The sequence below is a fragment of the Columba livia genome, chromosome 14 (genome assembly GCF_036013475.1).
Source record: "Columba livia isolate bColLiv1 breed racing homer chromosome 14, bColLiv1.pat.W.v2, whole genome shotgun sequence".
NCBI lineage: Eukaryota > Metazoa > Chordata > Aves > Columbiformes > Columbidae > Columba > Columba livia.
In genome coordinates this window covers 5,192,646-5,220,293 of record NC_088615.1, presented here as the reverse complement: position 1 = coordinate 5,220,293, position 27,648 = coordinate 5,192,646, and the positions used below count along the sequence as shown (strand labels likewise).

At 41.7% G+C, this 27,648-nt stretch overlaps 1 protein-coding gene across 1 annotated transcript; it reads left to right on the top strand.

The window, feature by feature from the left end:
* The first annotated feature begins 1,579 nt into the window (after positions 1 to 1,579).
* ITK (IL2 inducible T cell kinase) lies at positions 1,580 to 27,634 on the top strand. Its single transcript, XM_005503355.4, has 17 exons — positions 1,580 to 1,871; positions 11,827 to 11,931; positions 13,799 to 13,880; positions 15,273 to 15,401; positions 16,068 to 16,108; positions 16,905 to 17,056; positions 17,500 to 17,565; positions 17,755 to 17,809; positions 19,563 to 19,642; positions 20,272 to 20,408; positions 21,187 to 21,261; positions 21,949 to 22,120; positions 22,849 to 23,065; positions 23,791 to 23,855; positions 23,945 to 24,063; positions 26,692 to 26,849; positions 27,389 to 27,634. Exons 1-17 carry the CDS (start codon positions 1,701 to 1,703, stop codon positions 27,458 to 27,460), a joined length of 1,896 nt encoding a protein of 631 aa, XP_005503412.1. The 5' UTR covers positions 1,580 to 1,700; the 3' UTR covers positions 27,461 to 27,634.
* The last annotated feature ends 14 nt before the right edge of the window (positions 27,635 to 27,648 follow it).

The following is a 27,648-nucleotide window of genomic DNA, read 5'->3' as shown; positions in this document are numbered from 1 at the left end:
TTGAAACTCAGTCACTCTGCTAAGAAATGAAACATCATAGCCTTGCTAGACTTGCGCACAAGGAATGTTTCAATATATGCTGCATCTTTTCTTTGGCAAGACCATCACACAGGTGTAGATATATAGATAAATATAGGTAGGCATCAATTGCACAACATCTTCTGTTTCTCCCTGTTTCTGTTTGGTGATACTGCATTGCCTTTAACAAATTCTTTTATGGATCTGTATGTCAAGTGCTAACTTTCAATTATATTTGTAATGCAAATGCAGCTGTTCAGTTGGAATTGAACAAAATTCGTAAGGAATGTTTGATGATCCCTGGAACATGCTGCCTAAACCATTTAACCTAAAACAGCAAGAAAGGGATGGCCAACTCTTTTGGGGGGGGATAACCAATACATTCTACTGAGAAATATGGTTGCCAAGTCTAAGAATGGCTCTATACAATCCAAGTCTTCATTTAAACACTTTGCAATTCTGCTCTTTCTTCAGATTTTTTTTTTTCCTCGTGAACTGAATTTTTAAAAAATGAAGTATCTTCTTTGGAGGTTGCAAACAGCTCTAAAAATAGATCAGCAATAGGGTGCTACCTCCTTGTACTCTAATGCTACATTAAAGCCAAAAGTCAGCACTGGTAAATTATTTACACTGGAAGAATTTTCAGAAATACCTGATTAATCCAACACTTATCTTGTGGTTTCCTCACTTTCCACCAGACTCCATCACTCCACTCCTCAATAGCATCAGTAAAGCAATTATTTCCCTAGTAAAAAAATACACAAAATATAAAAATTGGAAAAGGTGAGGAAAATGCATTGCATTCATTCTAAAAATACCGGTGCTGTTGTACTGAGTGCCTTTGGTACATATCAATTATTTTGTAAGTCTATATTTAGCCTGGTGGTGACTGCCCTGAATGCTGCTCTGAAGTCCAGAGGAAACCAGTTGTGTTTGGCTTGTTGTTCGTGCTCATTTCACTTCTGATTACTCTGGTCTTGGTTGCGTCTGCAGGGCATGTTGTGCCTGGAACATCCAGCCACAGACTAATTAGCTGCACCTGAAGAAATCAGTAATCAGTAAATAGTAATCAATGATAATTAATTAGTTATCAGTTATTGTAACTATTTGCTTTCAGTTTATATATCTAACAACTACAAATATTTATAATTCCTTATACAGATACATCCTGGATATCATTTTCTTTGCTTACATTGTAAGAACGTTCATGTTACACGGGAAACTTCCTCAAAATAAGTAGTATGAAATCTCTGAGACATATAGACAACTGTTAAAAGTCATTGTTCCTTTGAAAAAAGACATCCTATACATCCACATTCAGTGCATGCATTTATAACTCTATTTACTGAATGGGTGAGTGGGAGATAGATGCTTAATCATGCCACACCCCTTTTTAATTAATCCTTAATCATTGACTCACATCTACTGAATGTCCCTCAAGTGTTATTTTTTCCACAACATTTACCTTAGCATGTATTGCAACATGTGCTGTTCATTTTATGACTTCAGAGAGGATGTGGTTATGCTTTGACAGAAAGGAAGCTTTGCTGTAGATGGGAAGATAAAGCTCGAAGCACTTACGCTGCCTTTTGAACACCTTTTTTTATTTTTTTTCAAATTAACTGCCTTCCTTCTTGTGTCTGTTTCTTGGACGGGCACCCAGCGTGTAGGACAGGTATCCCATGTCTTTGGAAAGGACCAATTTTGGCTCAGCCATGAATAACTGTGTGCTCCTGGAGGAACTGCTGATCAAAAAATCCCAGCAGAAGAGAAGAACTTCACCCTCCAACTTTAAAGTGCGCTACTTTGTCTTAACCAAATCCAAGCTGGCTTACTATGAACATCGCCATGGGGTACGTCAGCCATTTTCTCTCTCATAATAGAGTAACAGAGGGAAGGATGAACTTCATTAAAGGAAAGGAAGGATGGTAATGGAGGGAAGGATGATCTTTGTTAAGTTTTATTAATTTGGCGTTTCTAGTCCTTACTACAGCACTGTTCACTGAAAATTGCTAAGTGTTTGGATGTGTCATGTAGAGCTTCTGGGCAGTCGGCAATTGGTGTGCATGGAGAAATAAGACTACCTTGCTCTTTTATAGAAAAGATCTAGTTTTGTTGTAGCACAGGCTGTTATAACCGGTGTGTAACAGCTGTGTGAGCCTGTGCCTGGCAGGGGTGACCTGGAGTGGTGTATTGCAAAGATCAGAAGTGTACCCTGATCACATCTGTGGGAAAACTCATCCACAGATCTTCACTCTCATTCTTTTCTTCAGGGCAGCAGACCAATGCTTTTGCATTGCATTTAAAAAAAATTCAGCTGCCGTGTGTAACAGACTTTGTCTTCAGAGTTAACTTCGGAAGGGATGTGATGATGAGATCCATGCTCAGACTAGGCATTGTTTCCCCAAGCTTGCCTTTCCCCGATTTGCTAAACATGAAGAAAATTATAAGGCAATCTGTGCAACCCCATTGTGCTAAGTGTTCCAGTGAAGTGAGAATTATTTCCCTCTTCTGTTTAGCTGGATGTTTGCTGAGCCTCATTACGGTTGTAAATAATATTGCTTGTTTTCCAACAGTCACTGAACACGCTGTTAATCCATTGTGTTTAAACACTGTTGCTGTACTCAGAGCAGAACTGCGGATGGTGTGGCCTTGCTATCCAGTGTTCACAAGTTCAGACCATCTGATCTTGCTTAGTTGCAGAAAATTAAGTTAAACTGAATCCAACAAGAAAAATATCATGTGCCCTTGTATTGTATCATAATGCAGTTGAGGTTGGATATCAGCTTTAAGGGTTAACAATTATTTTTAGTTGAAAGTTATTTCTCTCAAATGTGTAAAAAAAGGAAGTTTTTCTTGCTTTTATTTTGTAGTCTGTGTTTTTCTTACCTCCATATTTACATAGAAAAATATTTATTGCTGTGTAGTGTGTCTATATTTGGTTTGAGACTCTTTCCTATCCAAACTTTCTTTCAAATGCCATATTTTCAAAGTTTAAGTTCTATTATACACCTTACACTTAATTATTCTGGGTAAAATTTTCAAAAGCATCCAAGTGATTCTTCTGTAGGTATTCAGAGAAATCTTCATAACTAGTTTTCTTTGGCGCTTTCTGAGTCTTGGTGGACTTGAGATGAATTCAACATGCACTTTGCCTATATACGATTGCAGAAGCACAGTAGGTGTTTGTCATCAGCTTTAGACACTGAAATAGTTTGGAAAATCTGACGTGGTGACTTTCAGTGGGGCATAGATCTCATGGGCTATGTGAATGCCTTTGGAAATTTTCTCCCCTAGCCTTCCTAAAGGTCAATCGGGTGAGATGAGGGTTTGGTATATTATCTACTTTATGTTATATGTTATGTATTTTAAATGTGTACATACTACATATGTGTAGACATGTATATGTAAATGCACATGTAACTTAAGGCTCTTCTACACATTGGGTGGACAGGGGATATGTCTGTAATTAAAGGGCAGATTTTCCATGAAATGCTAATTTTTTGCTGACACGAATCAGGTCGTTACGTGAATAGAACTTCATGCAAAATGAGGAGAAAAGAGTTTGTCCTGTGAAAGGCTCCCAGAACAGATCCTCAGCCTCTTCAGTAATCTTCCCCCAAATTAAACCATCCTGACCTGATCAAGAAATGACAGGCTGCAGAGGAAAGCTCAGGGTAGCCCACGCAAGCACCGTCTTGTTTTGTGCTGAGAACAGAATGAACCCCCAGCAATCGAATTCACAGCCAGTGAAGGGAAAATTAGGGTACCTGCCCAACACATGGGCTATGCCCATCCCTAAGAGAGAACCAGGGCCAGGGAGTGTGTGCAGGCATTGAAATCAGCAATATGTAGTGCTCATTTTCTGGCACAGGCCCTGCCACAGGTCTGGCTCTGCTCCCCAAGGACTCTCGCAGATAATTTGTGGGGCTGGCAGGGATCGGCACAGGCTGTCACCACTACCTGTAGGTAGTTTGCATGTGGTCTCCCTGCTCTGGAGGTTTAGGGCAAAGTGGTAAAAGGACAGAGCTGTTCTCTGCCAGCTGGCTGCAGTGATGGGGAGTGTCCCTAGGCGTGTGTACTGCACGGTAGAGATGGGGCCAGCAGCTGTCCAGGCTTTTAAAGTACATATTTTTCAAGGGAAATCTCTGTGGATGTTTGCTCTAAAAGTTTTCAATTAGTTTCTTTAAGAAACCCTTACCAACCGTGCCAGTGGCTCACTGTCCACTTAACACTGTCCAGTACCCACCTCTCTGGTTTCCAGTCATTCAGTAATAACAGCCTGTGCATAAGGGCAGGCAAAACAACCAGCAAACTGCTTAGCAGTTTGAGAAGTCCCACTGATTTCAGTTGGGTGGCTTAAAGTAAAGCATACGCTTATGCATTGAGCCCAGGCTTATATGTTTTGCCTGTATTTAACAGGGTTTGGCACCCAGTCCCTTCCTCTGCATTTTGACACTGTGGGTATAAAAAGATATTTAAGCATTTATTGTAGCAAACCGAAGGTAGGAAATAGGCAGGTCAAAGCAGTACAAGGGTAATTCTGTAAATGATATCAAAAGCTGTCCACACAACTAACATCAAAATGGCAAATTTTTGCAATAACTGTTACAGCATTTTCATCATAGCAGCCACAGCTGGACAGAAAGCACTGTTCTCAGGGGCCAAGCACACAATCGCCATTAATGTTAATGAAGGGTATTTACATATCTCACTAGGAGAATGAGCCCCCAATAACTGACAACAATAAGAAGCTGTGTTTTCTGGAATTCATTACACAGTGCACAATGCAGGGCTGTCTTAACATCACGCAAAGCCCTGATAATAGGCATGAGTTCAGCCCCTGTCTCTACTATAATACATCAGAAGTGCCTTTATTATAACATGCAAATCAATTCCACAGGCAAAAATTCTTCATTTGCAGGGTCTGATTTTATAGCTATTGTGCATGTAAGTAAAGGAGCACATGGGAGTAATCATTTTAACTATTTCAATGAGTTTTATCCTCACCAGAATAACCGACAGTGAAGACACTATGTGATACTCTCAGGGTGCCAGTACACTTGCAATACTGCAGAAGAAGCAGATGAGTGAATCCCTTTGGAGAGGTGCCTAGGACAGACTTTCAAAGGTCCTTACTTAGCAAAAGACTCTTAAACTGGTGAGTTATGTGTATGTGATTCACCTAACAGCTTATGGTTTTTGGTAAATCCTTCAGGTTAGCAGACAGGAGACTAAACAGAGATAGTTTAGTATTTCAGACACTAAGTAGAGGTGTTCTTTCATAGTCTTCCACTTGTCACATTCCTGCCTAAATGGGGACAGCCAGAAACTAGCATCTCTCCCTGTATTTCAAGCCGTCTGTAGCATAAAAGTGGCACAGATGTCTGAGGCCGATGCCACACTTAGTGGATTGGCCACTGGGCTAGTACCATGCTAATGCGGTACTGTTACCATTACATGATCTCCACATCGGGGCTACTCATCTCGGGGTGCTGACACCTGCAGAGAGTGCTTGGGTCTGTCTGGATCAGCTATGGAGAAGTGCTCCTTGTCCCTATGCCACAATTTTCACTCTTCATAAATAGCCATTTTGCCTTATACAGGCGTTCTGAGAAGTATTGCAGGGCTGGGAAAGTTGCACCTGACACCTGGGAAGTTCAGGCACATAAATGTTTTTAGATTTTATATCTTCAGCTTCAGCACACAGTAAAGGACCAAGTTCGCTTTTCATTTACATCAGCACTATCCTTCCTACACTGCTCGGATGCTCAAGAGGTCACATAGCATGAATCAGCCTTGTCCTGAGCTCCTTCATTCAGATCTTTGATATTGAGATATAAAGATAGCACTTTAGTGTGTCTTGAAATTTGTTTTCAGTCTCTTGTTCCAGGAGAATAAAGGATTAAACTTGGGTGAATAGCCTTTTGTCAGCACCCTAAAAATTCTTCAGCTGCTCTGTAACCTCATCTAGGTGTTCCTGCTCCAGTGGGGGCATTGGACTAGATTATCTTTCAACATTCCTTCCAATCCCCAACATTCTGTGAATTATCTACCTGTTGGGTTACTTGCAGCAGTCCAGCTACCCACCACAACAAAAGCAGCACTTTGTTCCTTGGTCCATCAAGCCATTTTACTTTGATTATTCTACACAGAATCCAACTTGTGCATCTTGCCCTGCAAAGACTTGTTTTTTTTTTTTTCCCCAAGACTCTAATATAAACTGACCAAGACTTCGCTTGTGAAGATCTCCGTTTTGGTGTTCCTGTTCATTAGAGTGACCATTCATACTATTTCTTGTTGTTTAATATAATATTTGCTTTGTGTATTTTGAATACCTTAACAGTCATGAAGCTATAACCTTCATCTAAAGTGAATTAACTATGGTTTTAAAGACTGCCTTCCAAATAAATACATATCTGAATAGATATGTCATTCTTCGTAACTTGTCATATATTTATTAACAAGTCTTGTTTGCTTGCCAGAATCTGCAATACCATCTGTCTTCTGATGCATATCTCTAATTTATTAGTAAGACACATCGCCCACAAAGAAGTCAGGCTTGACATCTATGTACATCTCTTGTACACCTTGACATCTATGTACACCTCTTTCAATGGATTTTTATGTAATAAAATCAATACGATCAATGAATACAAGGTACAAACCTGTGCCTAATGTGAAATGAGTCCTTTAGTACACATCTCTAAATTCAACATGGGTTTTTTTTAATAATCCAATTTATAGTATTGGAGTTGAAGGACGATTAAATTCATATTGTTTGCTTTATATGTACTGTGAAATCACAGAATCATAGATACACTGGCTGGAAGGCACTTTTTAAATGCATTTAGTCAGACTTGGTGTTCAGGGCCGGACAGTTGCCAGCGTTAGGTCAGCGCTCACAGTAGGACTATCACCAACACTAGAACACGCCACTGTGGCTTTGACTGGCCACTGCTTGAAAGCCAAAGACAGAGATTTCACATCTTTGGGCAACCTGTTCCGATGTGTCATATCAGGTGCTTTTCTGGATATTTACAAAGTTCCCATCTATTGCAGTTCCCGCTCACGATTTCTGCGGCATGATTCAAGGTAGTGATACTGTCTAGACAAGATTGCTTTAAGCAAAATGCGGGTTGTTCTGTGTCTGGTGTCTGTGGCCTTTTTAACTCTACAAATGTGTGGTAGAGTCTGATAATAAAAATAGCTCTCTTTTTCTGGAATAACTCATTTTATCTTCCAGAAGTTGATTACAATAATTTTCTTGTTGCACTTTCTGTGCACACTTGGTTCTGCTCCCGCTAGATCTTTTCCTAGGTGTTTATTGACCTTTAATGTTTCAAGAATTATTGAAAATTGCTTCTGAGCAGTGTCTTCCCAGAAATCATCAGATACTTCCATTTTCTTTAAATTACAAAGTTCAAATCTTTCTTTTGTCGGAGAATGTTATTGATTGGGCCAAGTCTGCAACCCAAGTTTTCTTTTATATCATTAAGGAAGGAATAGTCTTAATATGAATATACTACAATAAGTATGGGATTTCTTAATAGTTACCTGTTATTAGACTTTTCTACTGTAGCCATTTTTGCTTCCAGTACCTGCTTTTGCTTTACATCACAATCAGCATTGTAACTGATACTGTTGAAATGCCTTCCCATTGCTTTATATTTTTCTCATCTTTTCTGGTCATTTTTTTTTTGTCCTTAAAGCTTATATTTTTTAATGAAAAAGTGATGTCACTTGGTCAATTTAATTTAGCTTCCCTTCTTTCATTGAATCTTTACTGCAATCCACTCCTCCAAGTCTTTCGTAGCGTCAATAATAGTTTTGAATAAACTAATATAGTATTCAGCAGTTGTTCCATACACTTTTCTGCAACATAAAATACTTACTTCCATCATATTAGAAAGTTCATTTGAAAGCCAAGAATCTCTTTCTCTTCTTCTTCTATTTCTTAATGGTGACATTGATTTTCTTGTCAAACCACTTGTGCCAGTAATAGGTATGCGCACCTGGGTGTTCTTCTCCATCTCTACTGCTTAGATGAATGGAGGCATCTCAGGCACTGATTGCAGTTGATTTTGTCATTCAACACAGTTTTATGAACTCTGCATCCAGGGAGATAAAGAGGTGAACGCAAACATGTGGCAGTGACAGAGGGCGAGCAAAGCCTGGCTGCAGCACGGATAGCCCTTGGTAGTGACTGCTGCTGAGGAGTTTGGGGCCACATGAACCTTAATTGCTCAGTTTACCCCTCACCAGCACAAAAGAAACAAGATACAAGTTCTTACATAACTTTTGAGCCAAGCTGGCTTTACAAAACATGGCATGCTGCTTTTCTGCCTGCCGGAAAAATGCTGCCTGCTCTCTCCTCCCATGGACCTGAAGATAAGGCTGTGCCCACCCCTGCCTCACCTCTCCCCAGCATTTGGCCTCCCTCTCTTCCCTCTGCTTCCAGCATTGAGGGCTACCTTTTTTTTTGCCAGGGCCCTTTGGTAATCACAGCATGGTTCAGCAAAAAACCTTTAAACATCCACCAAGAGACCTTCAGCCCAAATGCTTGGTGCAGCACATTTGATGAATGGGCTTCACAAATAGCAACAGCAAAGCGTTAGCCAGAAAGCAGCAAATTCCTCAGACTGCACAGCTCCATATCTTACAAGATCTTAGACATTAGTGAAGTCTGGGTGTGCAGAGCCATGGTCAGGAAGTGTGCTCACGGCACAGATCTGGGTCACCTCCAGCAGCCACTGGTGGCTTGCTGAACCTCCACCATGGGCTCCACATCCCTGCTCCTTCCCCTGCCCCAGAGCCTGAGATGCTGAAAAGTGATTCACTTGGTTGTGTGGCCAAGCTGCCGTGGTGTGAGCGAGTGGTGGTGTTGGTGGCTGTGTAGTCTTAGCACGTGACAAATGGCAGGTGGCTCATTTCCCAAGCAAGCACAGTGAGATGCCTTCTTGTGTTGCAGGGCAGGGCTATGTCAATTGTCTCATTGTCATTTGTCCTAGTATCTAAGGCAAATAGGGACCATTGTGATCACCTAGTTTATGCAGTAGACACAAAATAAAGGATTAATCAGTGAAAGAGCTCCTGGAGCTGTGTGGCAAGAGGAGGTGAAACAGCAAAGATGAAGACTGTAATGCATTTGGCTTGTGATGTACCTGGCTCTGTTCTGACCTGTCAGCCCTCCTTCCTGGAATTGCCATATTGCAAATAAAGGACCAAAAGAAATAAAACAGGACAGACTGACCTGCAGCACAGTGGACTTCTCGTGGGACAGCAGCATGCCTTGGTTATCTTTCCCCACACATTATACAGTACTGACGTTTTTTTCTGACTTACCAGCTAAAACATCTACACAATTATACTCCAGGCAGACTGAAAACAACAAATAGGGATCTGTCAGCATGTTTTGTCTAGCCCTTTTAGGAACAAGCTTCTGAGGTTTTTGGAGACCACTTTTAAGAGGCTTTTCCTCTCCAATCCCTTCCAAATGGCCCGTTTGCTTTTGTTGGATTAAAGTGCAGTCAGACATCACAAAAGCAGAGATATGTTTAGCTTCCAGCCCAGTTTCTGGGTAATGCCTGGTTTGTGAGCAGTAATTCCAGTTGTTTGTGCTGCTATGGGACTGTAATTGCTCTTTATCAGCAAAGTTCCATCTGATGACGATCTGCCAGGTGACGCACTGGCTGTGAGAGACACCCTGACATTGCACTAAAACGTGAGATTATAAAATGCTTCTGTTGCTGGGTTTACATGACTAAAAGGAGCACAGTAGGTGATGAGAGCTGCAGGATGGCTGCACAAAGCTCCTTGAGAAAGCTGCATCCTGACTCTCAGCAGAGTCTGGAAAAATATCACCAAAAACCAGCCTGGAGTGAAAGAGCAGAGTATGTGACGGGCACAGCATCGCTTCCTAAAGCCTCAGAGGAGGAGTGCATGTGGTTAAGCCCTTCAAAGGCATAAGATGAAGGAGGGTTCAATGCTAGTAAAATTGAAGGTTTTTATAGGACATAAATGGCTTGTGTCTCATGGAAGGGGTAGAAGTCTCAGGGGCAGAACAAATGATAGAGGAGGTTGTGGAGACAGAAGAAGCCAAGTCTGAAAGAAATAAGTGAATAGACAGGAATGAAGGAAAATACATGGTAAAAAATGGCATGCAGTGATGTCTTGCAAGGCTTGGCAATACTCTTGATAGTTAATTGGTATTTACATGTAGGGATGCTTTATGGCCTTGGGTTTATTGATATAAAAAATCCCACTCCACCTCCTAGAGCTATGTAGGCAGATGCTGTCCTGGCAATAAATCCAGAGGCACTGGTTAAACTGCAAGCAAATACAAATACAAAACCCAAATTCACCAGCGAAGTCCAGCAAGAGCAATATGAGACCACACTGTAATAATTTCCCTGTCTTTTCTCAAGTCTGTATACAACGGCAATATTGCCAATAGCAAGAATAAGGTTTGAGGAGCCTTGGGACCTCTCTGTTTCGAGGCTGTTAGACAGCACACAGTGAAAAACCTCACCCTATCTCCAGTAGCATCACCTGCTTCCCTGTTTTAGGCTAAATTTACTGATGGAAGGTACCAACAGAGCAGATAGAGGGTCAGCATAGCAGTGGGGATGGCTGCTGCCAGTACGGCAGAGCCGCCAGGTCCTGGTGACATGGGGAGCAAGGGACGGGAGAGAGCTGGGGGCAAAGGACACAAAGCATTGGGCTGGGGGTCTGAGGGAGGGTGAGGAGGTTGTCGGAGTCTTGCTGTGTCTCCGAATGGCAACCTGGGACAGGTACAATGCAGTTGTTGAAGTTCATGCTCTCTCCTGTTGACAGTCGTCCATGTTTGAAAAACAGCAGCTTTTGCTGTGTTTTGGGGTTTTTTAAATTTCACCAATTTCCGTCACGGTGTTGCAAAGCTGAGCTGGGACACAACTACTGTTTAATCCGTACTGAAAACGAATCAAAACAGGAAACCCGTTTGCCTCCAAAGGGCGAATGGGTTTGTTGCGAATCCTTCAGAAGCTGCAAGTAGCAGCTCCTGGGGTTCGCTCAGTTCCTGCTTTGCCTGGTCCTGCAAAGCCGGGGAGGTTCATAGGAAATGGGGTATGCCGAGGTACTTGGGATACCTGGGTGTCTGTTCTTACCCTCTCCTAGTTGCCCATACTGTTACCCAGCTATCTGGTATAGGATGAATGATAACACAGCACAGGCTGCCAAAAGAAACAGTTTTGTCGGCAATTTTTTGAGAATGTTATTTACTTCAAAATTTCCTGTTGTTTTCGCTTAGCTAAAAACCCAGACAGAACAAAAACAGAAAAGTGTTTTTGTTTCTTGGAAAACAGATGCAGTAAAAATGTTACATTTTAGATAAAATGCTTAGTTTTTAAATTCTCAGTACGCAAATATTTTTTTTTAATTAAATAAACATTGGTTTATAGATTTCAGCATGGAAGAGGACTGTTAGTAAACCAAATGCTTCATGAAAATAGTTCTTTTTCATTAAAAAGGTGTTTCATTTTGTTGGAATCAAAAATAAAACCTGAAGTTGAGCCAAAAGTTTTGACTGGTTCTCTAAGAATCCATGTGCTGAGCTGAAATCTGTGTATGTGCATATGTGTATGTGCAACCCATATAGAGGTGCCATATATGGGAATGATTCTTTATACTTTTAAATGTCTAACATAATCTGTTACTTTGCTTCTGCTCCATTAAATCTAAATGTCCTATGGACATGACAGTCTTGACTAATTATTCTCTTAATCCACACTAATTAGCTCTAACCAAGTGCTTTTATCTGTCTTTTAGAAAAAAAGGACTTTGAAGGGTTCTGTGGAACTTTCCAGGATTAAATGTGTGGAAATTGTGAAAAGTGACATCATTATTCCCTGTCAGTATAAATATCCTTTCCAGGTGAGTCTGTCCTCTGAACATACTGATAGAGATATCACTTCATTTTGTATTTCGATAAAATTGTCCCTCACAGTGCAGTCGTCAATGAACCCAACACCAAGGTGAATAACAACAAAGGAAGAAAAAGCAGATCAAGGTTTGAATTGAACTGGAGAATGAATCAGAGACTGTTATTATAATACAAGATTCATAAACTCTTATACTCATTGGTTTTAAATCGGAAAGGATCATCTAATCCTATCCCACGTTTAACATAATGTTAATCTATCCCATTAACTTATGTTCAGAGAAAGCCCATCCTTCACACAGGTAATCTATCCAGGGTTTTGGACAATTTACCTATTTGGTGCTGAAACTAAATACATCCAGTAGCCTTTGCATCAGAAACTGGTGGCTGTGGTGTGCCAGGGAGGCTGTTCCAGACTGTTCTTACAGAGATGGCTTTTAGTGATGAGATGGTTCAAAGACCAAGAGGTGGACAGTGCTAGCTCTAGTATGAGGAAAACCATGTCTAGCGTTAATTATTAATACATACAGGATACGTTTATAACATAAATATGGGATACATTTATAGCATAAATACTATAGAATATTTGCTCAGTTATTACAACACAAATTCCCTCTGGCAATGAGCCCCTCGCAGAGCGGCATGAGATGAGTGCTTTTGTGCGGTTGTGCATGCTCATGGCCGCGTCTTTTGGAGATCCGCTCTACTGCATATTTCAAAATGTGCCTTAGATTGTCAAAACAGTATATAGACATAACAATAATATCAACAGGGGTGGCTATAAATGAGTGGGAGCTTATTCCACCACTATTTCTGTTTTTTGCAAAAGAGGTTATAATTTATCTCTCCATAGCATGCAAAGCAACTGAGTCACACAGCTGTCTGTGTGTGCCTGCGAGGGCTTCAGGCCAAGAGATAGCAAATGTTTCCTGTTCTTTAAACAATAATCAACATTGCCTCACCTACACCTCTGGAAAAAACTTTTAAAAACAGCTGCTTTTTTGTAGAAACCTCTGTTTAAAAAGAGGGGTCAAAGTTTTTCACAGCATCTGTGCATCAATGAGACCAGGTCCCATTTGGAATTCAATTGTTGAGTTAAATATTGGAAGAGAAACCTAGATTAAGCATTACATAAAATTTTAGGTGCAAATGTAGTCATCTGGTTCAGTTTCTGAGTCATTTTAATTCTTGTGATTATTTTACTCCCTGGTCTGAAACTTCACAATTATTCTGTATTTCTCTTCACTTGTTCATCATTAAGGCCAAGATGATGAAAATAGGATCTTGAGTGCTCCATGTTCATCTGCTCCAGCTTCGTATTTCCCCTCTATAATCCTAGAGAAAGCGATTAAAAACTTTGAAGAACAATAGTAATCCAAATAATGTCCAGGGAGTTGCTCAGGTTTTATATTGTCAAAGAAAAGCTAAGTTTGGCTTGTAGATCTTAAGTGAAAGTATCTCACAAGAAACTGCTAAGAAACAGATGTCATTTCCCCAGAGATACATTAGCAAAATCACTGCAGTCAGTGAGTAAGTCAGGCTGAACTCTCTGTACATTGAAATTGCTACATCTGCGTTGATTTCACTGCCGTTTTTTAACAGCATAAAATTGAGCTAGAACATTGCTTGTCTAGAATTATTTCTTGATCGGGGTTTCTACTCTGTTTTAAATAATCAAAAGTCAATGAGGTTGAGAGATGCTCTGAACACGCTCTGCTAACTCCGCTTGCCCACATCATCATTTTGTGTGTACATTGTTGGTATGGGGGCTGCTGCCTTGTTCCTTCAGTGACTCCATCGTGCCCGGCGTATCTAGGATTGTCTCTAATGGTTTTCTCCCTTCTTTACTCCCCTCTCCAGATCATCCACGATAACTACATCCTCTATGTGTTTGCACCCAATCGTGAGAGCCGGCAGAGATGGGTCTTTACACTGAAGGAAGGTAATAAAACCCCTGTGCCCACCTAAATGTTGAAGTTACTTATCCCTGACCAGTTTTCTCTACAAGCTATAATCCAGAGAAAATGTGCAAGAGGAGTCGTGTCTTCTGTCTAAGCATGCAAACTGGTAATGGGAAATGAGGTTATAAAATCAAATTGTTTACAAATTGGGTGCATGTGTTTTCAACAGGAGTGGAAATTTTGAACACAGAATGCCTTATTTGCCTCATTCTAGGATAAACTGTTAATACGTTACTGTAATTTGAGGTTTCTTATTCAGGAAGAGATGAGGATTTGTATATGGCTATTTTTTTTTTAGAAATTAATCTTTTCTGGGTGGAAGAGAGATTTTGCAGCTCTTACTAATAGATTTGTCTTTTGTTTAGATCAAAACCTTCTTGGAGAATCATGAATATTAAAAACAATTTTGTGGGTAGCTTTTATTTCCTGTTCACCTCCTGAATGGTGCTGTAGTTCACTGCAACGATTCTGAAGCAGAGGCACAATAACTAACCACTGCAGGCAGAAATGAAGCATAGTACATGAGGAAGGTGTTACTCAGTTACATGAAAATTGCACCAGACCCGTCATAGCTTTTTCCTGCTGTGTAACACAAGCTGCTGTATTGTTCTCTCTGAAAAAAAATGTGCCTGATATAATATTAAGTTAATGCGCTTACTCTTGCAACCAGTTGTTTCCCTTCTGGAGAGCACCTGCTCCAAGCTTCTACTTTATCATCTCTTGTTGTTCAATGTCTGGGGATTGTCCACTTACTTGGATAATTTTAATAGTCTCTTGAAACACGCCAGCAGAATTTTTTTGTTCTTTTTAGGAAAATTATTATTAGAGATCGAGAGGCTTAACTTCAAAAAGAGCCTTTAATCACTCACACTAATATTCAAGACTGGTCTTTACATGTGCAAAAAATGTTTAGTGCTGGTGAATGCCAGTATGTACAGCTCTTGCTGAACAGCAAGACAAAGCAGCATCTGGGTCCCACATATACACATACTGTAGAGCTGTAGTCTTTCATGGGAATCATCAGTATATGACCTGTCAGGTTTTCTTTCTCTTTTTGAGACCTTCCTTCTGTGGTTTTGGTGTTTATCAGTTTAAAGAGAGAGTCACTTTGGTGGGATTCTGTTCTCCTGCGGTAGAGAGGTATGGGTTCCATCACCAGCAGGAAGGCTATTGGTGGCATTCACTCCTTTTGAGAGAAAGGAAAACATTAACAGAGGAGGCTGATAATATTCACCAAAGCTTGATTTGAAAATAATAAGCAGCTTCTTAAAAGTGTGGATTATTCCCAAACAGTACTAGATGTCTTTCAGAACTGATGCGAGTGCAAATAAATTCATTTTCCCCCTGTTTTTTATTCCCTTAATGTCTTGCAGAAACCAAAAACAACAACAGTTTGCTTTCAAAGTGCCATCCAGATTTTTGGATAGATGGCAAGTGGCGATGCTGTGCCCAGACAGAGAAGATGGCAGCTGGCTGTGTGGAGTATGACCCCACCAAAAATGGTATGGGATTTGTTAAGACCATCCTGAAACTGAAAATATTTATTCCTACCAAAAGTAAAGGATCACATCTGTCTCATACAGAACATCAAAGAATATCATGTTACGTTTCCAGCAAGAGACATATTGCTGGCTTCTTGGGACATTCCATATTCTGGCATAGATTTTACTGTATATGGCATTCTTTGCTTTGAGTTAACATTTTCCCCTGTGTGATGCTTGGTGCTGTCTTTGGAATGAGATGGAGAACTAAAAACTTGACCAGCTGTGTTCAGTCAATAAGCCATAGCAACTTTCTTAAGATATGTGCATTTAATCCTGTGTGTCCTGTTTTGTCCTAATTGTATTTCCTCTGTGGTTTTAATGGCCAAGCACAATCTTTACTTTGTCTCCTGAAAAAAGCATGTAAGCAGTCAATCATTTTTCACCCAAGATGCTTTTTGCTTGTACCTGGGTGATTCCTTAAGTATTCTGTACACCAGTTTCAAACCCATGGCGTGTGGCTGAGAGCCACTGTGTAGGTGCAGGCTGTTGGCACATCTTACTCTGAAAGACCAAGACTTGCTATTCAGTGGGTTTGTGTCACCTTTATCAGTTCATTATTTTGGTGTTTTCATCCCTGGTTATGTTCAGATCTACTTCAAATTAGCTTTCTTGATTTCATTTCAGCCTCAAAGAAGCCTCTTCCCCCCACTCCTGAAGATAACTGGGTGAGTGCAGTGAGACACGCTAAGCTGTCCTTAGTGCCCTGTGTATGTAACTAGCAGCACTGAAAATATCCACATTAAGGTTCATCACAGTGCAGTGACCTAGAATATCACCTGTGCTAACATTCCCTGGGCATTCCCTTTACCTTTTCCTGTGTTTTCATAAGCTATAAATCAGCAGCATCCCACTAAATTAAGGTTGTCCTGCAAACCCAGCTTGGTTTCACAAATAACTTTCCAATGATTAGTGGAGTTTCAAATGTGGGGTGGTTTGTTAGGCTTTGTTTTGTTTTAATCTATAAAAAGGGAAACTGGGGAAGTAGGAAGGATGTGAGAAAAGTGATTTTCCAAACCCACTTGTGGATGGGACAAAATGTCATTGACTTACTCAATGAGAAGGGAGAAGCAGGGTGGTTGTCAGGGCTGCGTCCTACTGGAGGGCAGCAGGGCATGGGGACAGTCCCTCTAGGGAGGCCAGGGGGATTTTATCACTGGAGGCTTTCAAGAGGGATTTAGGAAACATTTGTGAAGAATAGATCAGACAGGTAATCCTGCCCTAAGAAGGAGTAGATAACTGTTTTCTGTGCAGCTGAAATTTTTATATGAATTTCATTGTTTGAAAGTGCTAAAAATTCTCATGTTGTCAATATACCCCACTAGACACCTTGGCGTGTTTTCCTAGCTTTGAGGCTTTTGAACACAGAAGACACCAGTGCTGCCAGGGAAACATCATTTTAGAGAGCATGCCATTGTTTTTTATGAATATGACTATGATGACCCTTTTCCCTAATTTGTGCAGAAAATGCTACTAGACCCAAAGGAAGCCTTAGTTGTGGCCATATATGACTATGAAGCCCAGAATCCGCAGGAGCTGACGTTACAATATAACGAGGAGTATTATGTGATTGACAGCTCTGAGGAACATTGGTGGCTGATTCAAGATAAGAATGGGTAAGTCACTTTTCAACAGCGAGTTTACAAATCATTCCTAAATCCACTTTGTTCTTCCATTGACATATATGCTGGCCCCTAGTGTAACTTCTGTGAAGCATCTTCTGATATACAGAACAAGAGTGATGGAAGATTATTTACAGTAACTTTCTTCTATTTTATTTTGCTTGTATCCAGGCAGCTGAAGAATCCAAAAATTAAGTAAAAACAAAACAAATCAAAACAACAGTCCTTAGCTCAGGATGATATTTGCTGTCGTACATGCAGGGGGAAAACTGTGAAACTCTACAAGTTGTTTCCTTTGCCAAGTAACCCTACTAAGTACATAACAACCAGCATTTCTATCAATGCAAAGAGCAAGCAAATCCTTCAGGGCTGACTCTCACAGATGCAAAGAAAATCCTGTCTGTCTAGCATGCTCATGCTGTATTGCACTTTAACAGGCATGAAGGCTACGTGCCAAGTAGCTACCTGGTGGAAAAATCGCCTGACAATCTGCAAATGTATGAGTAAGTTGTGCCTACGTTTTTTCTTGTACCTCTGTATGCCCTGGATTTGTTATAGAAGCTACAAGCCTCCAATGTCCCTGCCCCACAGAATGTGTCGTTGCTAGCGCTGGGGGTGCTCAGTTCAGAGGCTTTTGAGCAGAAACTTGAACAGCCTCAAAACGCTGACTCGGAGTCTTTTGATGTTTTCAGATGGTACAATAAGAACATCAGCAGAAGCAAAGCAGAAACACTCCTCAAGGATGAGGTAAACCAGTGTTACGTGCGGAGTGGATGGGCAATAATAATTAATTAATGAGACATAAGGAGAATCCTAGGGAGGCTACTTTGTGTGAGAGACTGTTGAACCCTGGGTCCCTGCTGTGTTGCTGTCCTTGGCTCTTCTTAGTGTGCAATACAAGATAAAGGACCACTAGCAACCCCTCTCTCTTCCATGGCAGCCGAGCGTGGGCAGAGCTCTGAGCCATCCTTCTTCGGTCAAACACACCCACTGACTGGGGCTGATGGAAAACACTGGTTGTGAACACTGTGTCAACTGAAAACCATGATTTTAGCTCATCTTCTCTGTCTCTGCGGGAGGCCTGCAGATGCCAGTAGTTCTCTGAAAATCTAACCAATCTCATGCTGAAATATTTTGGGCGAAAGCCAAAAGTATGAGTTTGGCTTTTTTTTAGTTTAGTGTGTGTGCATGTGAGCACACATCTGTAATTTTTCAGTTGAGCCAGGGTTTTCCAGTGAAGACCGTAGTGAAAACAAAAAGAACAAACTTCTTGTTGAGTTTTTCCACACAAACACAACCTTAGTTTTTAAATTAACTCTCACACTAACAGGAGATCCAAATACCGTGTTGTTTCTTGGAATGATAGTACTTTATGGAAATAAAAGCATTTTTATGTGGTGTTAAAAATTCCTTTAGTTGCCACATATTGGGGGGAGCTATGGGGGTTCTGAGGTTTTGAACCAGAAGGCTCTGCAGCCACACAGGGGTAGTTGCCACAGAAAAGTTGCGCTGGTAGGACCAAAATGAAAAATAAGATCACTGCACCATGCATGGACCCGTACCATAGGAGATCATAGAACTAAAAGAATTTTTAAATAATCAGGCACTTGTGATGCCGTATGAAAAGCATCTTTTTCTGCAAACAGAAGAAAAATGCATTTTTTATTATTGATAGGTAGGTAAGCACAGCATATTTCATTCAAACTGTGACGGTAAATCTTCTTCTCTGCCACCTGATCCATTAGTGCCTGGCCCTGCAGGATCGTGGCCTATGATACATTTTAGCATTCAGATTAGTAGAAAACAATTACAGTGAAAAAATAAAAAGGAAAATTGTCTTGTGAGTGCCAGAGTGGGGGAAGCCTGCTTTCCTACACATTTATGTTTAGATATTATATAACTTAGGTAACTATGAAAGGGCAGGTGCTTGTCCAAACTTTTCCCATTTGTGGTAGATTGGTAAATTATCTCCCATATGGATTCTTTGATGTTGAATACATTGTATTCTGATTTTATAGCTGCTCTTTCCGTGAAGGGCACTCAAAGGGGTTTGCCTTTCCACTCAGCTGCATATTTCATTGAACTTGTGTGAAATTAGTATCGCCAATGTTCTGTCAGATAGGGTTGAAAGCAATCAATGGCTTCAGAGTTTCTAGAGGAGAGGCTTGGAGGCACAGAGAGGCACATGCTTTTGTACCCACACCCACGCATACTCAGCACGAGTGCATAAGTCTCATTTCCTCAGGAAACCCAGCTGAAAATACACAGCACCCGAGAAGCCAGCTGGGTGTACCTGCAGGCCCTGGGCAGCCATCAGAGCTGTGCATGGAACACACCGAGCTCTGGCAGCTGCTCATGGCTCTTTTTTTTCCTACATGTTTAGCACATCCTCGTGACGGAGCAGTAGACAGGGCTGAAACGAGCAGAGCTCTGCCCCCAGCCCACTTCTTTTTTTCCATTATGTCTCTAACACGTTTTCTCTCCTTTGTTTCGGTTACAGGGTAGGGAAGGTGCCTTCATGGTGAGAGATTCGAGGCAGCCTGGCATGTACACAGTCTCTGTTTTCACCAAAGCACTAAGGTACAGCTGACCTCAGCAGCTTTTCACATCAATTACATCAATGAAATGGCTTCCGTGAGAGTGTAATCTCTCTAGTTATTTTGGCATTATAAAGAGAGAGCAGAAGGCTCATGAAAATAATAGAGGAAAACACTTCCAAAAAAGGCAGAAGAGTTAGTTAACATTCGCAAAGTGTATTAAAGGGTCCACTTCTCCCTGCATATAAATATATGCCTATAAATAGTCTCTTAGACATCACTGGGGTTGTAATTTTGAGAAAATTGTACCCCAAGTGAAGTGTCGGTAAGATCAACATGGACTCATCAGAGCTGGGTAATACAAGACTAGTGAAAGGGTTTCAGTGATGGGGCAGAAAGTTTTGGTTCAGAAAGAAGAGGCAGAGAAGCCTGGTACTCAACCCACTCTTATCAGGAAACCTCAGCCTTTCTAGAGATGAGACCATCTGTGAGTGAGAGGGAAAACATACAAGTACACAGCTTTTGTTACCAACTGCAGCTCACTCCTTGCTCCCCTCCCCTTAGTTCTGAGTAGTGAAGGTTCATCCCCTTGGCTCACTTGCTCCTCTTCCATTTACACCCTGAATTCCTGTCTTTTTGCTGCAATCCCAAAGAAAACCTCCTCTTTTTCAGCATGGACAACAATCCTGTTATAAAGCATTATCACATCAATGAGACAACTGACTTTCCCAAGCGATATTACTTGGCAGAAAAGCATGTGTTTGATTGCATCCCTGAACTCATCAACTATCACCAGCACAATGCGGCAGGTGAGTGGAGGCCAATGCTGACCAGGGAAGCTGTGGTTTTACCATGCATCCAGGTGAAGGTTTTGAATGAAGGAGAGCTCTCAAGATCTCTGTCCTTACTGTGAAATGTCAAATGGCATCACCTTTTCTTCTACTTATCCTGGCACTTGGATGACACAAAAATCACCATCTCAGGCCAGCTTCCAGCATTACATCTTCATTGTGGTTGTCCTTCTGAGGCTGATATGATCAACACAGATGCTGTAATGACATACTGTAGAAAGCCCGTGGGGGTGTGTGACCACTGCCAGACCAAGCTACCTGTTTGAATTACCCTTCAAGGCCTTCTTGCCCAGGAGGTGATATATCTCTGGGACTTGATTGGACACAAAGTTAGGAACACGGCTAGAACCCGTAGTCAGACATGGGAGTCACCAAAGACTAAGACTCGCATCCCTACCATTCAGGAGTACCAAGGGAAACCCTGGGCTTCTAAACTACACTACAAATAAGAAGTATAATAAAAGGTATAATTTGGAATTTCATCAGAGTTAATAGAGACTCACAGCTCACATTTTCTGACAGAGCAAAAATGGAAAATGGGCTGAAACTGCTCAGAATTGGCTTCCTTTTAGCAGGCAGGAAATCACAGTCTGAATAGAGGTTCAACTGCCCTCAAGTGGAACTGAGAGCTCAGTACAATAAATCTGCTTCCAGTATCCAGATGGCCTTCTGGGGTAGTGACAGCCACACTTCCCATGACTGTGACAATAACTGGAACCCATCTTCTCTTATTCAGGCCTTGTCACTCGATTGCGGTATGCAGTCTCTTCTTGGAGAAAAAAGGCCCCAATCACTGCAGGGCTGAGCTACGGTATGGTACTCTCTATCTGGGAATTGCACTCCTCACTGGTTATCTGAGTGATCCTGAATATCTCCATGGATGCTGATGAATATTCATCTGACTATCACCACAATAAATAGCTTTCTTCAGATCTTTACACTGCACTATTCACTAGATTATCATCTTTTCATTACCATTGGTAACTGAATGAACTGATCGTGCAGTGCCTTGATGGAGGTGATGAGATACCCGGGGTCTCAATGAAGTCAACACTAGATGCCAAAATGAATGCTAAACAAAGCTGATGGGAGTAGAAGCATAGCATAACTTGATGAAAGCTGAGTTATTCCTTTAAGGTGCCTCCATATGCATATTTTGTCTATAGAATTTTGTTAGTATCACCTTTATTGTAACTCTTGGAGACATCAAAGAAATTAAAAACCATGTTGTGCTTGGTAGTGCACATATGCATGATAGAAACCATGCTCCCTGAAGAACTGGATAGACAGGACAAATAGGGAAACAAAGGGGGATATTGTTATTCCTGAACATGCCCTGCAGCATGGATCAGACAAATGAGCTACCAAAGGTCAGATAGACAACTTGAGGGACAGTCAGAATCTCATTCCAAGTCCTGTCTCAATGTTTAACCCACAAAAGCTTTTTGTTTGTCATTTTACTGCTAGAACCTTACTCTTTCTCCCTTACAATCAACAGGAAAATTGGTCATTAACCCCTCTGAGCTCACCCGTGTACAGGAAATTGGCAGTGGTCAGTTTGGGGTGGTCTACCTTGGCTACTTGCTGGAGAAGACAAAGGTAGCCATAAAGACCATTCGTGAAGGAGCGATGTCTGAAGAGGATTTCATCGAGGAAGCTAAAGTCTTGATGTAAGTAGTAGATTCACCAAGAAAACCAGATCCCGTAGGATTCGTAAGATTGAACCAATAGGTTGTGATAATGTTCAGGAATATGAATGGGTAATTTAAACTTGGATTATCTACTATGTATCTAAATAGTATCTAGAGACACCAGTGAGCTCTAGTGATTACAGAGGAAGGCAATTCAAGGTGTAAGTGAATTGCTCTACTTTTAAGTCTATCAATATCCAGAATAGTCTTTGAGATCTCTGCTGTTCTGAAAGGCAGGGTTAATGGATGGCATGTTTTGAAAAGCAAGGTGGTTTTTCTCAAAAATAATTAGATGGAGAAGTCTCTTAACATCTGAGGGAAATTTTATTGAAAACTCTTACCTGCAATCTTTTTTTTCTTTGCACAACTGAAAATATTTCTCTTTGGTTTTATTTACTTTGCCTGTATTTTTTACACTTTGTTCCCTTCAAAATAGACAGAAATTGATTTTATTTTTGTTTGATTGGATGATCTTCCATGCAGAAAAGTCTTTTGCTGACCGTTACCATTAAAATGGAACAATAGTGCTACATGATGTTAGACCTGGTCTATACATTTTCTTCTTTCTGCTTTCATAGTTGGCCTTTGCAGAGTGAGGGCCACAGCAGGATGACATAGGCAGCCATATGTATAACACACTTGCTGTAAGAACAGAAGGCACTGAGCTTATTTCAGCCTCTTTCCAACCTTCCCTCACCATCCCACAGGAAGCTGTCTCACCCCAAGCTGGTCCAGCTTTATGGCGTGTGCTTTGAGAACACTCCCATTTGCCTGGTGTTTGAGTTCATGGAGAATGGCTGCTTGTCCGACTATCTGAGGAGCCAGAGGGGCAGTTTTTCAAAGGAAACTCTGCTGGGGATGTGCCAAGATGTGTGTGAAGGAATGGCTTATCTGGAACAAAACTCTGTCATCCACAGAGACCTGGTATGTTGGTCGCAGACAGACTTTTCCTCTGCTGCTGCTGGGCTTTTCCCTGTGCTTCCTCCCTTCCTTAATTTCAGCTTTCGCACTCCTGCCCATCTGTTGACAGGGGATCAAGTATTACCCCTTATTGCAGAAGCAGCATCAATACTTCAGAAAACAAACAAAAAGCCAAAACACGTCCTCTGGAGAGCTGATTAATCTATTTCCCTTAATTGTGTTTGGGAGAGAAGAAACGAGGACACAAAGTTTGTCTCTTTTTCTGAGTTGACTCTTTTGCTCCCTGAGAGCCCCAACTCCCACAGTTCCCAAGGACTGACCACTCTTCATGTCTAAATGAAAGTGCCAAAAAGACCTATTTTAATATATGCATAAACATCTCTTTCTGATAAAATGCTTTTAATTGCATGGTGTTCAATCAATCTGTATCGGTCACTGCTGCTGTTTTGTTAGGGGAGCAAGAACTGTGGATAGATGTGAGTCTTTCTCTGCCCTTTCTGGGCAACAAGCCCTACAAGTAAGGCTGATGGTTGAAGAGCTTTCTTGGCAACAGGAACATGATGGCCATAAAATGTATAGAAAGCTTGAAAACCTCAAGTTTCTGCCCTCTTTGATGTCACTTTGATTCTCCTTTTTTTAAGCACTATCTGCTCTGCCAGGATAAAACCAAGTGGCTGTGATAGTTTTTCAGCTCTGACCTTCTGCCTTTGCACCTTCTTTTCTTGCAGGCTGCCAGGAACTGCCTGGTGGGGGAATCCCATGTGGTCAAAGTGTCTGATTTTGGGATGTCAAGGTAATGATGCCAAGGCTGTGCCCATTACCTGTGAGGCTGTCACGGGACAGAGGGGTTACTCAGCACACTCCCTCTTTTTCCTTTTCCAGGATTGTTCTTGATGACCAGTATACCAGCTCCACGGGTACCAAGTTTCCAGTCAAGTGGTCTGCTCCAGAGGTTTTCTCCTACAGCAACTACAGCACCAAATCTGATGTTTGGTCATTTGGTAAGAATCAAATGTTAGAATGGAAAAAAATTCAACAAACACCAGCTTGGAAAAAAACTGGGGGCTTTATCCTCAAGTAAAGTCTCCTAAACACTACATCCTTTGGGCTCCAAGGGTGTTTTGCCTGAATAATGGTTTAGTAAAGCAAGCCTAAGTCATTTAAGTGAAAGAAAGGAAATAATAGCAAACTATCTAGATGCTTTGGAACACTGCAAATACTGCCAACTTAGTGTATTGTACCTATGCAAGGTTATACAACACCAAATAATGAACTCTGTTTCATGGTGATATAGCAGGAGTGTCAAAGGAAAGAGCGGAGAGTCACTGACAAGACTATGTAAGGAAAGGAAAGACATTTGGGCACTTCGTTTCTCTGCAGGGCACTGATGCTCCACTCAAACCCTCTGCCTTTCCAAGTTTGCTCTGCTGACTCCATTTGCTTTCTGGCAATCTGAAAATATTATTTCACTGCTCACATTTTCTCCCCTCATTTCCTGCTCCCCAATGAATTATTTTATGATTTGCATCTGTTCTTTCATTTCCCTTCTGGACCCTCACAGATAAGAAAGCCGTTGTATATCTTTTTCCCCCAAGTCTTTGGCACTGGAGATAACAAAGGCTGTCCCCTGGCCTGTTGATCTGGCACACTAACACATCTGGCGCATCTCCAGCTAACATGCAAATCACGGTACTGCAGAATGAATCGGCGCAGTGTGCGGTGCACAGCACACAGTCAATGGGGTGCCACTCAGCTCTGGGCCCAGCAGTAAATAATGCAGGATTATAACCTTTGCTAGTCTGCACTTGTGAATTCTGTGCTTCCCCCTCCCTCTCCCATGCCCTGCTGTGGAGCTCACGCTGCTTCAAGCTGTGCATTCTTGTGGTGGGGGTGCTCAGACCCACGCAACAGCCTTAAAGAACCCAACCCAGATATGCTTCAGAGAGCACCATTCCTCTTTCCATGTGCCCTGGCATGTGGAGGAGGCTGTCTCACCATATAACACCAAGGGACATTTGCCAGCAGAGCTATCTCAGACACCTCACAGCAAAGTGGCAATGACATGGGGAGAGTTGCTACTTTGGTCAGAATGTTGTTCTGCTTCACAAATAGGAAACTGGACTGTACACTGAGAGCCAGATGTTTGCAAAAAGGCTTCTCAGTTTGATTTACAGTCAAGCCAAGCCTGGTGAAGTTGGCTCACTCCAGTTGCAGGGCTGAATGAAATACTGGTGAGCTTTGTTTGCGTTGGTCAGTCCTTCTTTGTGAAATGTGCAGAAAACAGAGTTGTACATCTGTCAGACTTGTTATCTCCCCATCCAGTGGGGTTTGCATAAGAGGATTTCTCTGTCATGTCATGGTCTCATGACTGTGAGAAGCTTTCTGCTCTGCTGCTCTGCAGCCCGTTCATCTCTTCTGCCAGGCCTGAAATCCTGCTATGCCCAGGAGAATAAAGTGGGTGTGAGAAATTCCCAGTGCAGGAATCTGCACACTGGGGGAGTACAACTGCTTTGCTTATTCTTCAGTAGAGCAAATACCATTGGTGAGGAGCTGCAATCTCTGTGCATCTTCCTATGTGAAGAATTCAAAGCTGGAAAGCAGGTATTATTTAGCAAAGCTGATTGTGGAGTTACACAATTTTATTGCAAACCAGTCTACCCATCTGTCTGTTTTCTAACACAATGTGGACACAGTTTACCAAGTCAGTCATCTTAGGTGACCAAGGGAATTAAACCTAACAATAACACAGATGCCTTGCATTCACTCAATTTACCCAGCCTCTCTGATCTGGTGGCCAACCACCACATATTCCAAAGTCTTTTTGTCTTTACCTGTTGCTCTTCCACTACATTAGAGAATCATGAGTTTCTGTACTGCTCTGAACAGTAATCATAAGAAAACATTTGACTGTTTAGGAAAAGAGGAAAAATACACTGCAGTCCTTTGAAATTCTACTATCATTGCATGTGAATTCATTCCAGTGAATCACACCACCTGGGATGTTTTGCAGGTGGTGATTTCCCAGCACCGAGGCTAAGCTGACTAACAGGAATGGAGCAGTTCATGTTGCTTTCCGGCTCCCGAGTCTCACCAAAATGCAAGCAGATCCTGGTGTAGGACACACTGCAGGCAGGATCAGTGACATGTCTCTTCTGTTGACTAACTGGAAGCAAAAATAGATAAACTGAATCAGTGATCAAAAGTGGGTTCTCTTTCGCAGATTACACATCTGGATGGAGTACATGGACAAGCATTCCCTCTTCACAGTTTGGGAGGAGACATGAGACACTTCTCTGCTTTATGACATGTAACACACTTAGACCTCACTGACTCACGGGGAAAGACATTCCTGTCGTGCTAGACTATCATGAAGTAGGATGCAGAGAAGTCAAACTTGCAGTGACCAAACTGCTGCAGTCCAGCTGCAGAGATCCTAGTTGGCATCCTCAAACTGTACAGCTGTGTTAGGGCCTGATTTCTCAGAAGTGCACTGAGAATCCGAGTGAAAATGCTTTTCCAAGTAACAGACACCAATGCCGAACTGCAGAGAAGGGCAGGTGGAAGATGGCCATGGGCCTGCTAAGGATTCTATTTGCTTTTTTGTGATTTTTCTCATTTGTTTCCTTTAGGAGTGCTGATGTGGGAGGTCTTCAGTGAAGGGAAAATCCCCTATGAGAATCGTACCAATGGAGAAGTGGTGGAAGAAATCAATGCAGGATTTCGGCTCTACAAACCCAAGCTGGCCTCCAAGGCGATTTATGAGGTCATGAGCCACTGCTGGATGATGGTTAGTATTGTAGTTTCCAAAGACAAGATCTCTCTTCCCTTTGGCTTTTAGGAGGGGAGAGAGAGGTACACACTCCACATGCTAACACAAGGTAAAATCCTGGAGCTGAGCATTCTGTAGCTTTCATCTGCACCAGCATAGCATGCAAACTCTAGGCTCTTTGCCTTTTCTTTAAGCTGCTTTTTCTATAGAATGTGTTGACTTCACTGAGCATTCTATGTAGTGCACCTAACTCAAGTTAATTCAGCAGTTTGCTTCCTAAAAAAGCTGCAGATCTGTGGGGCAGAGTTTTAACAGTGATAGTAAAAATGACAGCCAACCCATTATGAGGTACTTAGTGTCCACTAGGCAATATTCACTTCCAGTAGAAAAGAAACATTGTACAGAAGGAAGCTCGTTCTTCCGTTGGCATTTTCGCTGTAACAATAGATTGTATTTTTGTTAATACTCAGTTTCTTCACAAGGTTTTCCTTCCTAACCTCGCCATTCCTCTCAAGTTGACATTAATGTTCTCCTGCTCTCTTCCCTCCCCTGCTCAGAGGAAAGATGACCGTCCATCCTTTTCTGTTCTGCTGTATCAGCTGAGTGAAATCTCCGAGTTTGATCTGTAATCACGGCGCTGGCTGCTAAGTGAAGCTAAGAGAGTCTTGAGACGGCAGATGGCTGGATTTTCCCCACACAAAGCATTAACAGGAATCCTCTTACCATAGACACTTGCCATATGCCTGGGGAGGAGAGGGCAGAGGCTGGTACTTCCAGACAGACAAGATATCCCCAGGTCTTCCAGAGCCTCAACAAA

Excerpts from the sequence above, each read along its gene's own strand:
- ITK (XM_005503355.4), top strand. The coding sequence starts at position 1,701 with ATGTCTTTGGAAAGGACCAATTTTGGCTCAGCCATGAATAACTGTGTG. Across the intron at positions 17,057-17,499 it reads CTGATTCAAGATAAGAATGG|GCATGAAGGCTACGTGCCAA; the intron begins GTAAGTCACTTT and ends GCACTTTAACAG. Across the intron at positions 24,064-26,691 it reads ATCTGATGTTTGGTCATTTG|GAGTGCTGATGTGGGAGGTC; the intron begins GTAAGAATCAAA and ends TGTTTCCTTTAG.